The sequence below is a fragment of the Ambystoma mexicanum genome, chromosome 9, assembly GCF_040938575.1.
Source record: "Ambystoma mexicanum isolate Mex_15411 chromosome 9, UKY_AmexF1_1, whole genome shotgun sequence".
NCBI lineage: Eukaryota > Metazoa > Chordata > Amphibia > Caudata > Ambystomatidae > Ambystoma > Ambystoma mexicanum.
The window spans coordinates 183,294,707-183,308,713 of NC_090931.1; the positions used below are offsets into that span (position 1 = coordinate 183,294,707).

At 50.3% G+C, this 14,007-nt stretch overlaps 1 protein-coding gene across 5 annotated transcripts in view; it reads right to left on the bottom strand.

Moving 5' to 3' along the window:
- Positions 1-14,007, bottom strand: part of KMT2A (lysine methyltransferase 2A) — a 2,049,111-nt gene that overhangs the window by 758,329 nt on the left and 1,276,775 nt on the right. For all 5 annotated transcript variants that reach the window (XM_069614436.1, XM_069614434.1, XM_069614435.1 and 2 more), the window contains exon 20: positions 10,178-10,284. In XM_069614436.1, coding sequence (XP_069470537.1) covers positions 10,178-10,284 — 107 coding nt within the window. The remainder of the gene's footprint in view (positions 1-10,177; positions 10,285-14,007) is intronic.

Below are 14,007 nucleotides of genomic sequence, written 5' to 3' on the forward strand. Positions count from 1 at the left end.
GGACGAAAGACCACACCGGAGACTTCAGTGACGTTCAGACCAGGGCCAGTTTACCCGCCCTGTTTTACAGGGACTTGGGTTGCATCTTGGCGTACAACACGCAGGCCTCCGTGTCGTGAGTGGAACCCAAACACCATAAACAGACGTGTGTGTGTGTGTGTGTGGGTCCGTCACCAACATTTTGGCCTCGCAATCAGAGCACCACTTGAAACCCGAGATCCGTTCAGAAGACAAATCGAGGTGAATCAAAAAAATGTGGTCTGAAAAACGTTGAGTAAATCTCGAGTAGTTTTCCCGATGCAGTGTGCGAGTGTGCAGAAAAAAGGAACTGAAGCATTGGGCTTAGTGACGTGGTATATGCATGGCGCCGGACGTTGCTTCCAGAGCCGACGATCGACCACTGCGCAAGACGGATCAACGGACGTGTCTAGGTCCAACAACGCGCCCTGTTGAGAACATTTCTGAAAAGCAATGCATTGAAGGTTGATGTGCTTGCTTGCTAGTGCCTGAGTCCACATGCTGTATGATGGAGATAATGTGCTCCACACCCTGATAAGGTCTGTGGTAAGAGTAGCATATATTGCCGGTGTGGTGTATGAATTCCACTTTAGAAGATTTTCTTTTGACCACCACTGCAGAGACAGTACTAGAGCCTGCAAGACACCACTAGATCGTCCCACTGACTGCTTGCCTGAGACCACTGTATTGCAAGCCACTCTTACATCGGGCGCATGCGCAGGCGGGCATGTGGAACTAGGTTGATGTAGGAGGCCATCATTCCGAGCAGGCGCATGGCTGCGCTTGCAGTTATCTGACGACCCGCTAAATATTGTGGGATTTGGAATAGCAAGTTTTGGACCATCTTGTTGGAGGGGAAGACCGGAACGTACTCTGTCTGAATTAAGGACGCAAGAAATTGTTTTACTTGGCTGGGAATGAGACTTAATTTTGTCTCGATGATTGAGAACCCTAATTGGAAAAGTAGGTTGATTGTATTCTGGGTATTTTGTAGACACGCTTGGGGTGCGTCTCCTGATTAGTCAGTCGTCTAGATAAGGGTACACTGGAATGGATGTTCTGCGAAGGTAGGCCGGGACCACCGCTAGAACTTAAACTCTTGGCGCTGAGGCTATGCTGAAGGGAAGTATTTTATTTATTTGTATTTATTACATTTGATTTTACGTCCAAACCCTGGGGTACAACGGCGTAGGTTACAAACAATTTGATCTTAGTAGTTACATACAGCAGATACACAATATTTGTTTCATATAGGTTTCACAATACAAATGTGTTACCATAGTGGTGGTTGGGTTAGTTACAAGCCTTATTTACAGTTCCAGATAGGACAGTGGGCTGGTTGCGAAATCTCAGGTGGTGGTAGTATTTGTTGAAGAGCCATGTTTTTAATAGTTTCTTGAATTTAGGATAGGAAGTCTCATTACAGATGTAAGTGGGTAGTGAATACCAAATTATGGGGACTGCTATGGGGAAACTGGAAGAGCCTGATCTAGTATTAATGAAGTAGGGAATGGTAAAGTGTGTATTGATACTGGATCCGAGTGATCTGGTTGATACTTTGCGTGACAGGCATTGGTTGAGGTAGATCGGGGTGTTGTCGGTGATGCATTTGTGTGTGATGGTGAGAGTTTTGTGCAGTATTCTTGCTTGTGCTGGTAGCCAGTGTGCCTCTTGTATATGGTGTGATATATGTCCCCTCCTATTTATGCCCAGCGCCTTTTATTTAGATTTTTCTTCGAGGTGCCTAATAGAAGAACATTACAGTAATCAAGCTTAGTCCATATGGGGTTTCTGGCTAGGGCGACAATTTTCAGTGGTGAGTAGGGGTCTGCTCAATGCAATCAGTTTAGCTGTATACGCCGTGGAAGAAGCGAGTGAGCTGATGTGTTTGCCCATGGATAGGCTGGAATTAAGGTATACCCCTAGTGTTTTGACGGTGCGATATGGTGATTGGGGCTGCCATCTTGGACAATGGATGTGTCCTGTGGGTGAAGTTTGCTAAGGTGGGTGGGGCGCCTACTAGGAGGATCTCTGTTTTTTCTCCATTGAGGCAGAGGCTGTTGGTCGCCATCCAGTGCTGGATAAGTGAGTAGATTTTTTTCACACATATGGTGTCCTGTTCGAGTATGCCCGAGATTGGAATGAGGATGTGTGCGTCGGTCGAAAAGTTGGTGTATATTACTACCATTGTATCGAGGGCCGCAAAGAGGAGTTTAGTGTATGCGTTATAGAGTGTAGGGGAGATGCTCAATGTTTCCCACTTTGAACCTTAGTAATTTCCTGTGCAGTGGCAACATTGAAATATGAAAGTATGCATCTTTCATGTCCAATGTTGCCATGCAATACCCTTACTTGAGAAGAGAGATTACCTCCAGCAGTGCAGTCATCCTGAATGTGTGTGACTTGACATACTTGTTAAAGTCCTTTTTGGGTACAAGGAAATACAATGAATAAATACCCTGGTTTACCTCTAAAAACGCGACGAGTTCTATGCACCCTTTATATGAAGTAATGTCTTCACCTCTGCCTGTAGGATGAGCTGCGACATCCTTCTGTCTTTCGGCAGATGGTACCGAGGTTTCAAAAGGAGTATCCGTTTGCTACAGTAGTCAATGGCCACTGATCTGAGGTTATTGCCTCCCATGCGTGGATGAATGATGAAATTTGACCTCCTACTTGAGATTCATTGGAGGGACCCTTGAATGGCAGGGGAGCCCCTAGAGGCTGCACTCCTACCTCTCCCTTTGTCTCGTCTGAAACCTCTGTGTTGTGAGGATTGGTATCTAGAGTGTGTACCCTGGGGCGAGTACCACGGAGAGGAACCTGAAGAGAACTCTGAGTGGTTCTGCAGAAGGCTTGAGGGCAGAAGGAAAGACGGGTGTTAAACACTCTGCGTTGAACATACAGCTTATTAGAGATATGGCGTAAGGTCTTTAACGCGTCAAACTCTTTTTTGCTGTTTCAAAAGCCTCATCTACAGCCTTTCCAAACAAGACCGATTCTTCAATCAGATTATTAATCAGGGTGGCTTGTGTTCCTGATTTAAACCAAGAATTATGTAGCCAAGAGTACCTCGAAAACAAGGTACTCTCTGCAAGGAATCTGCATGCTGTTTCTGAAGAATAAAGGGAATTTTTTCAAAATATTATGAGTAAACGGTCTACCTTCTTTGATGATGTTTAATAATTCAGATTTTGCGGGCTAAGGGGCATCAGTTAAATTATCCCGAAGTAACCACCACTGGACATTGTTGTAGCTTACCAACAGAGTGGTGTTACTGGCAATGCATGCTGACTAGTGGGCTGACGCAGTGATCCTCTTTCCTAAAGCATAAAAAATTTTGCACTCTTTATCAGCAGGTGCCTCTGTATTAGATAGGGGCACTCCAGCACATTTTCTAGTGGCAGTAACTACTTGCAAGTCGGGTGTTACATGTACCCGAATATATAGAGAATCAGTTAGTGTAGGTCTAAACATGTTCTCCACTCGTGAGTTAACTGACGGTGTGAGTAGGGAATAGAATTTAATAAAGGAATAGACTGGCTCACAGCCTTTTTCTCTTTTAAAATGTCTTCCATAAAATCACGATCTGAAACAGTTTCCTGAGTCTGGATTTGGAAGTGTTCTGCTGCTTTTTGTAAGCAGATGATTAAAGAAAAGCTGATCATCAATGGGAGATGAGTCCCTGGGCTGATCCAGAGGATCATCACCAAATAACACATCTGGCTCTTCTAAGGTATCGTAAGTGGGAGTGGCTGGCCAAGTATTCTGATCAGCGTGCCCATGCCAAATACCTTGATCTTTATCCCCCTGGTTTTGGTGATAATACAGATCACATTGATCGTGCTTGACGTCCTGATATATATTAGCAGTATCTCCAGAAATATCATATGCAGGAGAGTGATGGAGTCTGGGATATTTTGAAGGTGGTTCATGTTTAATTGGGTATCTTTCCATAAAAGTTACAGACACCCTGACCATTGTCTCTTCAAATTTCTCGGTTGTCCAGGTACCTGTGCGTGGGGCTTCAGGTAGGGGAAATGCATTCTCTTCCGGATCTGCACTAATTTTACCATGCAGGGATTTGGATAATGTGTCAGTAGCTTTGGTATAACTAGAGGAGGTTACTGGTTAGCAACAGGAGATCTAGACAGCTGTGTAGGTACCTGTGGTGTTGTCTTTTTGTGTTTTTCTTCAGGTTTATGTTTAGAAAGATGTTTCGACGGCCGTTTCAACGTATCTGCATCAGGAGTCGACAGGCGTTTATGAACAGCAACGTGTTTTCCCTTTGTTCTAGAGCCCTGCAGCAAGCGCAAGTTCGAAAGCGCAGAGGGCTTTGAATGCGAAGGCTCGACCACTTTCGATTGAGCTTTCCACAAAAGCGTAGTTGCTGTGCAAGCCCCTTTTGACGATCCTATCAAAGGCTGGCTTGGGGTTGTTTGTTTGCGTAAATACACGTGGGTGTCTCTTTTGACAAAGGACCTCCCCATAGCAGAGCTTTCAGCCCGCCTGGTAGGGTTGGGGATCGACACACATGGGTCCACCCGGCTCCTCCTATATGTCTTTGGCTATCGGAATGGAGCCGTAGCTGCCAAGCTCTTCCTTATCCGAACCAACAGCGCTGGTGGGGGAATGGGATTCGGCCTGCATGGCGTAGGCCACCCACGGCGTACTGTGCCTGTCTTTAAGCGTTTTAGGCTTTAAAAGATTGCAGGATCCACAAAGCTGTTCGATGTGATCATGTCGAACGCAACTATTACACAATCGGTGTGTATCTTTCCAGGTAAATGTTTGATTGCAGGAAGGACAGCATTTAAAAGGCGTCCTTTCCATAATGTTGTGTACATGTTTTGGCAGCTAGACAAGTGCAAGTAGAAAGGAAAGCAGAAGAACAAGTTACTTAACAAACTGGTAATGTTCTTTCGACTGGATGTTCCTCCAATGTATTCCCTCATCTATGACATGTAATGTGCACAGCTATGCTGCTTCGGAATTTTCTTCGGCAGAGGGCGCCCTTGGTGTGGTCGATGTCCTTCAAAGGCCTCCATCGAGGGTGACGTCATTTGATGTTATAAGTAGCACGCACGGCGCCCGTAGCCTCAGTTCATGTTTTTTCCCCCTAAAAAACGTGTGGCATACATGCCCAGAACATAGCACTGACTGCACTTGGAGGAACATCCAGTCCAAAGAAGGTTACCAGTTTGGTAAGTAACTTGTTCTTCGAATGGATTGTGTCCTCCAACGTATTCCTCATCTATGACAGACTCCCAAAGCAGTAACCATGATTGGAGAAGGGAAAAGAATTTAGACGTACCCAATTAAATGGCAGAGGAAAGCACTGCCTTACCAAAGGCAACATCCTGAGCATGGGGAGTATCCAGGGAGTGACTGCTTAGCAAAAGTGTGTATAGAAGACCACGTTGCAGCGTCAAAGATATTTTTAAGTATATGTCTAAGTAGCAATGCCCCTGGTGGAATGAATCCGGAAGCCCTCAGGAGGGTCCTTACCAGCCAACCGGTAGCATTCCGAAATAGTGAGAATAATCCACCTAGACAAGGTCTGATTAGAAACAGCCTGTCCTATAGGGTGTCCAGTATACCCCACAAAGAGCTGTTCGTCCAGTCTTATTTTGGCCATTCTGGAGAGATAAATGCTCTAAGGGCTAAGATCTCCTGAAGGACTTCCCGAGCTAGCTCCCACTCGTGGGAGATCGCACTCTGCCTGCTCAGAGCGTCCGCTGCCACGTTCTCCTTTCCGGCTAGATGAACCGCCGATAGGGAGATTCCCTCGTGAATTGCCCAGAACCAGAGCTGCATTGCCTCCCTGCCCAGAGGCAGTGTACCTACACCTCCTCTTTTCTTGAGGTAATGCATCGCCACTGTGCTGTTCGTCATGATCAGGACATTCTTCCCTCGTACAGATAGCAGGAAAGCCTTCAGCGCCAGTCTGATGGCTCTCAGCTCCAAAAGATTGATGTGAAGTCTGGACTCCGAAGGAGACCAACGACCGCTGATGAGACAGATTGTTGACATGGGCTCCCCACCCTATCAGGGAAGCGTATATCACCACCATGACATCCGGCCATGGCTGCCAAAAAGGTTCTCCTTTCATGAGATTGTTCTCGTCAGCCCACCACAGAAGCTCCCGCGAGACCGATACTGGAACATGAAAGAGATCCGACATCCTGTCTGAGAACTGGGACCACTGAGTCCGTAGAGCCCACTGAAGGGATCTCATTCTCAAGCGGGCCCCTGGCACCAGAAAAATGCAGGTTGCCATGATGCCTAGCAACCTTGAGAATTCGAATGCCGGAAGACACTAGGCTTGTTGAAATTTTGTGACCATCTCACCCTGGGTCGCGAGCACATCCTCAAGGACGTGTCCAAAACTGCCCCTATTTACTGGAGCTGTTGGGATGGTGTCATATGTGAATTCTTGAAGTTGAGTGAGAAGCCCAGCTTGTGAAGGGAGCGGCAGGTGACGCTGAGATGAGCCAAGGCTTGTTCCGGAGAATGTGCCCGGATCAGCCAATCGTCCAGATAGGGGTAGACATGAATCCCTCCCTCTCCTGAGATGCGCTGCCACCACCACCATGAGCTTGAAGATCCTCGGGCGGAGGTAAGCCTGAATGGCAGGACCCGAAACTGAAAGTGGGAGCCGCCAACTGCGAACCTCAGGTATTTTCTGTGCTTGAGATGGATTGGCACATGAAAATAAGCATCTTGCAGGTCCAATGACACCAACCAATCCTGAAGTTGTAGGGCCTGAAGGATCTGAGAAAGAGTGACCACCTTGAAGGTGTCCTTCTGAGGAACTTGTTCAAGTATCGTAAGTCCAAGATGGGTCTCAGTCCTCCGTACTTGGGCATCAAAAAATAAGGGGACTACCAACCCTTGTTCCACCCCGCCACAGGCACTGGCTCTATAGCACCTTTCTCCAGCAGGGTTAAAATCTCCCGCCGAAGGAGCGGGTCCGGAACCTTCAAAGAGTGTTTCCGCAGTGGATTGACGTGAGGCTGGCGAAGATACGGGAGACAGTAACCATGGGCTATTGTATCCAGAGCCGATGCATCAGAAGTAATGGCTTGCCACTCTTCGAGATGTTGCGACAGCCTGCGCCGCACCGGAGAACAATGACTCAAGGCCTCAGAGTTGTTTAGTAGCAGCAGTGGCAGTGCCTGAATGCAAAGAGGCAGCTGCCTGAGCGGCTTTGGCACCCCTACCTCGTCCACCACGAGGGAACTATCGTTGGCCCCTTTGACTGGCCGTCCCCTCTCGCCTTTAGAAATGAGGGGTAATAGCGAAAGGAACCACCCCTCCATTGCTGTCCCCTGGGACGAAAAGACTGAGATTGTCAAACAGCTGCGCCCAAAGATTTTGCAGCTCCCTTGGAGGTCTGCAACTTCTCAGGGCTCTCGTCAGCCTTAATGCCAAAAAGATGGAGCCGTCAAAGGGCATATTGAGAAGACGGTCTTGCATGCACATTGGGCGCAAACCCCGACTTCCGCAACCATGCAAATCTGCGCATCACGGTGCTTGCAGCCATGGACCTTGCAAGACTGTCTGCAGTGTACAACCCAGACTGAAGGGATTCACACGTCATCCTTGCCATCCTGCACAATAGCTAGAAAGCCATCCATTTCCTCCCCTTCGGGAATATGGTCCGCCACTAGCGAAATACAGTTCCACACAGTGGGCGAAAATGTTGCCAAGGCACAGGTGGAGTTGGCCGATTACAGAGCCATAATCCAAGTAGAAAATACCTTGCGCGCCCATCCCTCCATGCGTTTATCATCCCTATCAGGAGGGATGGTAGGGTATGCTGCCTGCTTCGAGGTAGACGTAGTAGCCTGGACCGCCAAACGCTCGGGAGGGGGGTGGTGTGGACAGGTAGCTGGGGTCTCTACTGGATGGCCGGTATTTCTTTGACAACGACTTGTTATCCACCGGAAGAGACTCTGGGGCATTCCAAGTAGCAACCACCCTCTTTTGCAAGGCCACATGAAACGGCAACACCGGGTCAGTGGACGGACCCTGATCTAAGATGTCAGTAAGGTCATCCTGATCATATTCTACCGTAGGACTGGACCAACCCAGGTACTCAATAACCCTCAACATCAGTCTCCTATAAGAAGATTCAGCATGATCTCCAGGCTCAGGCCTATCAAACAATTTCAGGAGAAGTGTCCAGTCCAGGCCACTAGCATCATGCAAAGACAGACGCAGATCCTCAATCCGACCTTCCTCGGAAAGGAGAGTCCGGAACATTAGGAGTCCCATAAAGAAGATCAAATGGACCAACCTCCTCTTCAGACCTTTCCTCATAGATGTTTTGGAGGGACTGAAAAAAATCCTTCCTGCGGAGAGGAGTTCACCTCTTATCAGAAACAGGCTTAACAGCTTTAGAAGAAGCCTTCCTTAGAGGAACCACAGCCACAGGGGCTTCCATCGGTAAAATCTGCCCAGAAGGCACCAATGGCATCGACAACTCTGATGGCGTCGGCAAAGGCTCCAACGTCTCCGCGGGCCTGACCGGGGGTAAAGACCCGACAGACGCACTCGAAGGACACGGCACCAATGGCGTCAACACTTTCTTCGACGATTTCACAGGCTTTGACTCGCTGGTGACGAAGACCGCGACCTGCACCTGGCACGTCGCTGGTGATCCCCCGATGCCTTGTCCGAACGGGACCTCGACGGCTCCCGATGTTTATCGCGTCGACTAACCAGGCCCAAGGGCGCACAAGTAACCGATCGAGACTGTTCCTCGCCGGCTTCTGCCAAAGGAGCGGACAGAACTGTGGCATGAGTTTGGAAAATCTACAACATTTGTTACCGAAAAGACTCCCATTCCTCGGCGGTAGAGGATTTGGTGAGGCAGGCCAACTTTTTCGGGTAGTCGTCATCCGACGAGGACGGGGGAAGGCGAACAGTGGCGCTGCTTCCTGGACCGCCTCGACGAAGAGGAAGCGTGGAATGAACCACTCTATGACCGAGATCTCCTGGACTTCTTCGAATGAGGAGAGTCCCCTCTCGACTCATCGGTCGATAGACCAGTAGACTTCGATTTACGGTGCTTGGAAACACGGCCTACTTTCAATTTCCCCTTACGCTCCCGCAAGGCCTTCTTCGAGCAGTTGTCCGTGGCGTGGTCCTCGCTGAGGCACCACAAGCAGATAGGGTGCAGGTCTGTGATGGACATCTTGTACCCACAGTCCCGACACTTCTTGAAGCCAGACTGCGGGGTTGTCGGGGAAGAAGACATAATAGCACAAACCAAGTAGAAACACAAGGTGCAGTGAGTTCTCGAAGGAAACACGTTTGCAGAAAAAACAGAACTGAGGCTACGGGTGCTGTGCGTGCTACTTATAACATCCGATGACGTCACCCTCGACTGAGGCCTTCAGGGGACATTGACCCAACGCCATCGACGCAAGGGGTCCCTCTGCCAAAAATATTCCGAAGCAGCACAGCTGTGGACATTACATGTCATAGATGAAGAATACGTTCGAGGACACAATCCATTCGAAAGAGGCAGTCTATAAGAAGAATGTAAATGTGGGAAAAACCACGCTATCCTGAATGCAAAGGCTGAAGCCTGGTGAAGGCCACCGCCAGCTGTCGAGAAGGCGATGTCCGGAAGGTAGTCGCCAGAAGTTGAGAAGTCGTTCATAACGGCTGCCGAAAGGGCAACAATATTAAATATTAATATAACTAAAATGCAATATAAATCTAGTAGCAAAGCATTATACGACCAACCCCGTTGGGGGGACAAAAACAATCTGAGGGACATCGACGCATAAAGGATCATGGGTACAATACACGTCACACAGGGATAGTATTACAAAAACACCCAGTCGACGTCCCTTTTCGAATTGCGAAAACAGAATGCAATACTCTGCACCTACTACTAGATGTCGGCCTATGCACAGCATGTGATACTAAGCCGATCCACAAGCTTCAGAAATATTTATATTAGGACACTATATTTCACAGAAGGTAGGTGAACATGTCTGTATAGTAGCAGTTAGGAAATTCAGGTTTAAACGTCAACAAATGTGGCATTCTATTGCATAGGTGTAGGAGCCATAAACTTGGACATCAAAAGAATGTTGTGTTTTAAATGATTCCTTCATTCTGGACCTGAATAATTACTCACATTGGCATGGTCATCGCCGTATTTCAAACATAGAGCACATTGGCGGTTATCTTCCACATCTGGAGGTACAAGCAGGTCGGGGCTGTCCTCTCTGCATCGATCAGAGCCTTGGAGAGAAACAAAGAAATGTCTGAGTGTCTATCAGCAAAAGCTTTTAAGGAATGCAGCACCAAATGCAGACAAATGGATTGAACAATCCTTTAGAATCGGGCTAAGTCTGTTCGACTTCCGAAAGAACTCAAACTGCTGCCATCAGTCTGGTAAAGTGATCATTTGTAGGGTAAGAATGTGAAGAAAGGAACAAGTTACTTACCTGTAACTGCTGTTCTCCAGCATGGGTCTGGCATGGATTCACATGCTCATGAATATTCCCCGTCGTCAGGCTGGGAATCCTCGGTAAAGAAAAATCAGTATCAGTTTCGTTTCTGATCTGTCTTTCGTAGTAGTAACCAATCACTGATCTCTGCGTCATACTGACCACAGCCAATGACTGCCCTCTACCTAAGCCCCGCCTCTGGCAGCCATCTTCAGATTTGGTAGCACGTGAAGTGGCAGTATGACCAAGTGAAGAGCCGCAGAGGGGTAGGCGGGGGGGTTCGCATGTGAATCCATGCCAGACCCATGCTGGAGAACAAAAGTTACAGGTAAGTAACTTGTTCCTTCTCCAGCATGGGGTCTGGCATGGATTCACATGCTCATGAATATCAGAATAAATAGCAGTACACACATGCGCAACCACGGGGGGTGGCAAAAGGCTCAACATTAAGCAATACAAAAAACTCAACATTAAGCATCTCTTACCTCCTCACCAGGCTCACCTTAAGCGAACAGGTTGCGCAGCACTGCTTGGCCGACCCTGGACTCCTCCCTGGAATCCCGATCGACGCAGTAGAATTTCGTGAAGGTGTGCGTCGACCTCCATGTAGCAGCCCTGCAGATGTCCAGCAGGGGCACACCATATAAGAACGCCGTAGTAGCAGCGATCGCTCTGGTCGAATGGGCTCTCGGACGGCCTGGCAGCGGTCGGTTAGCCAACCGGTGGCAGTGCATGATGCAGCCGGAGAGCCATCTGGAAATAGAAGACTTCGAGAGCCTTCCCTTTATTCACAGGTCCAAAGTTCACGAATAGCTGTAATCTCCTCCGAAAACTCTTTGTGCGGGCCACGTAGAACTTCAGCGCTCTAGCCACATCCAGCGAGTGCAAAGTCCTCTCGGCCGGCGACGAAGGAGACGGGAAGAAGACAGGTAACACCAAGGGCTCGTTAAGATGGAAGTCCGACGGCACCTCGGGCATAAAGGAGGGGTGCGTCCTAAGCACCACCCTCTAGGCATGGAAAGTCAAGTACGGTGCTTTGCAGGATAGGGCCTGGATCTCTCCCACTCGTCGTGCAGAGGTAATGGCCACCAGGAATGCAGTCTTCCACGACACAAACTTCATCGGTGCGGAGTGCATCGGCTCGAATGGGGGCCCCATGAGCCTAGTCAGCACCACGTTAAGTTCCCACGCCGGGGCCTTCACCGGCAGCAACGACCGGAACAGTCCTTTCATAAACTCTTTCACCAGTCAATGGGACCACAGGTCGTCCGTCATCTGTGGTTCTGGTATATCTGGAGATCGCTGCCAGATGAATTTTAATGGAGGCATGGGCTAGCCCAGCCTTTGCCAGCGATAGCAGGTACGGCAGCACCTGAGGGGCCGTAATCCGTAGGGGGTTGATCTTCTGTGCTCGGCACCAGATAGAGAACCTTTTCCACTTGTGACGGTAGCATTTGAGAGTCGAGGACGCCCTGGCCTTTGCAAAAACCTCTCTGCAGTCGGCCGGTATATCGTACCCTCCAAACTCTAGGCTGCAGGAGCCAAGCCTGCAGGTTCAGCGACGCGGGGTCGTGGTGGAAGATGGCGCCTCCTTCTCTGGAGAGAAGATCCGCGTCCGCTGACAGCTTGATGGATGGGGACGTTGACAAGTCCAGAAGGTCCGGGAACCAGATCTGCTCGGCCACGCCGGTGCGACGAGGATCATCCTGCACCGGGACCTCTTGAGCTGGTTGATGAGTCGAAGCAGCAACGGCGGGAACGCATACAGGTATAGGCCGTCCCAGGGGAACGAGAACGCATCGCCCATGCTTCTCGGCTGGGGAAACCTGCTGGCGAACCTCTTATACTTCGAGTTCGTCGCTGTTGCGAATAGGTCGATTTGGGGTTTGCCCCATCGTCGGAAGAGTTGATCCACCTGATCCTGGCGCAGTTCCCACTCGTGACACGGGCGCAGCTCCCTGCTGAGCGAGTTGGCGATGGTGTTTCTTTCTCCTGCCAGGTGGAAGGGAACCAGGAACATCCCCTGGTCGACCGCCCAGTGCCACAGATCCTGTGCCTCCATGGATAGGGCTAGGGATCTGGTGCCTCCCTGCTTCCGTATGTAAAACATTGTCGTGGTGTTGTCCTTGAAGATCCGCACCACCTTGCCTTTGAGCGACGGGAGGAACGATTTGAGAGCCCAGAACACGGCTCGGAGTTCCAGGACGTTGATGTGCAGGAGCCTCTCCTCCGGGAGCCAGAGGCCTCTTGCGTGGAGATCTCCGGTGTGGGCGCCCCAACCTTCCAGGGAGGCGTCCGTCGTCACCGTCTCCTGGTACGGCGGCATCTGAAAGTCCTTGCCCGCCGTGAGGTGCGCTCGGACGCCCCACCACTGAATCGCCCGCCGTAACACCTCGTTGTGGGGGACCCGGTCTTCGAAGGAGCCCGTCGCCTGCATCCAACGGGCGTCGAGAAATTCTTGAAGAGGGCGCATACGTAGTCTGCAGCAGGTGCACCAGGTTAATGCAAGAGGACATCATCCCCAGGAGGGACTTGATGGACCTCACCCTGGCCACGTCCGTGGCTAGCAGGCGCTGCACTTTGCCTAGAATGGTCTTCGTCCGTTCTTCCGACGGTGCTGCCAGGCGCCTCACTGTATCGAGCTTCGCTCCCAGAAACAGGGGCACCTGCGACGGCACCAGGTGGGACTTTGGGTAATTTATGGCGAATCCCAGGTCTGTGAGTAGCTGGACAGTCCTCGCAGTGTGTTCGACGGCGACGTCCTTGAGCGTATGAGCCAGTCGTCCAGGTAGGGGTAAACGTGGATCCCCTGCATGCGCAGCCGCACCGCCACAGGTGCTAGGCACTTGGTAAAGACCCTGGGGGCCGACTTCAATCCGAACGGCAGTGCTCTAAATTGGTAGTGGCGTCCCTGGACGACCAACCTGAGGAACTGTCGGTGACTTTTGAGGATGGGAACGTGGAAGTATGCATCCTCCAGGTCCAACGACGATAGAAAGTCGCCTTCCTCCAGCTGTCCCAGTACGTGCTGGAGGGTGACCATCCTGAACTTTTGTGACCTGATGTATTTGTTCAAACGACGAAGGTCCAGGATGGGGCGCCAGCCGCCCGTCTTCTTCCTGACGAGGAAGTACCTTGAGTACACGCCGGAGCCCCGGAGTCTCTTCAGGACAAGCTCGATGGCGCCTTTCCTGAGCATCGCCCGTACTTCCAATAGCAGTAGCAGGACGTGACTTTCCTTCCTGGCCACAGGTGGAACGTGAGGGCACTTCTTCAGGAATTCCATAGAGTGTCCTCTTGCCAGGGTATCCAGCACCCAATGGTCGGTGGAGATGGACTTCCACACGCCAACGAACTTCGTCAGCTGGCCTCCCACCGGGGTGCTTCGGTGGGGGCCCGAGTCCATGGCCGGTTCAGTCCTGCTTGGAGGTGGTGGCCTTGCCGCCCTGGCCACCTTGCCGACGGCGGCGAGGTGCTCCCTGCTTGCCACGACCCCTGTAGGCCTCCTGAGACG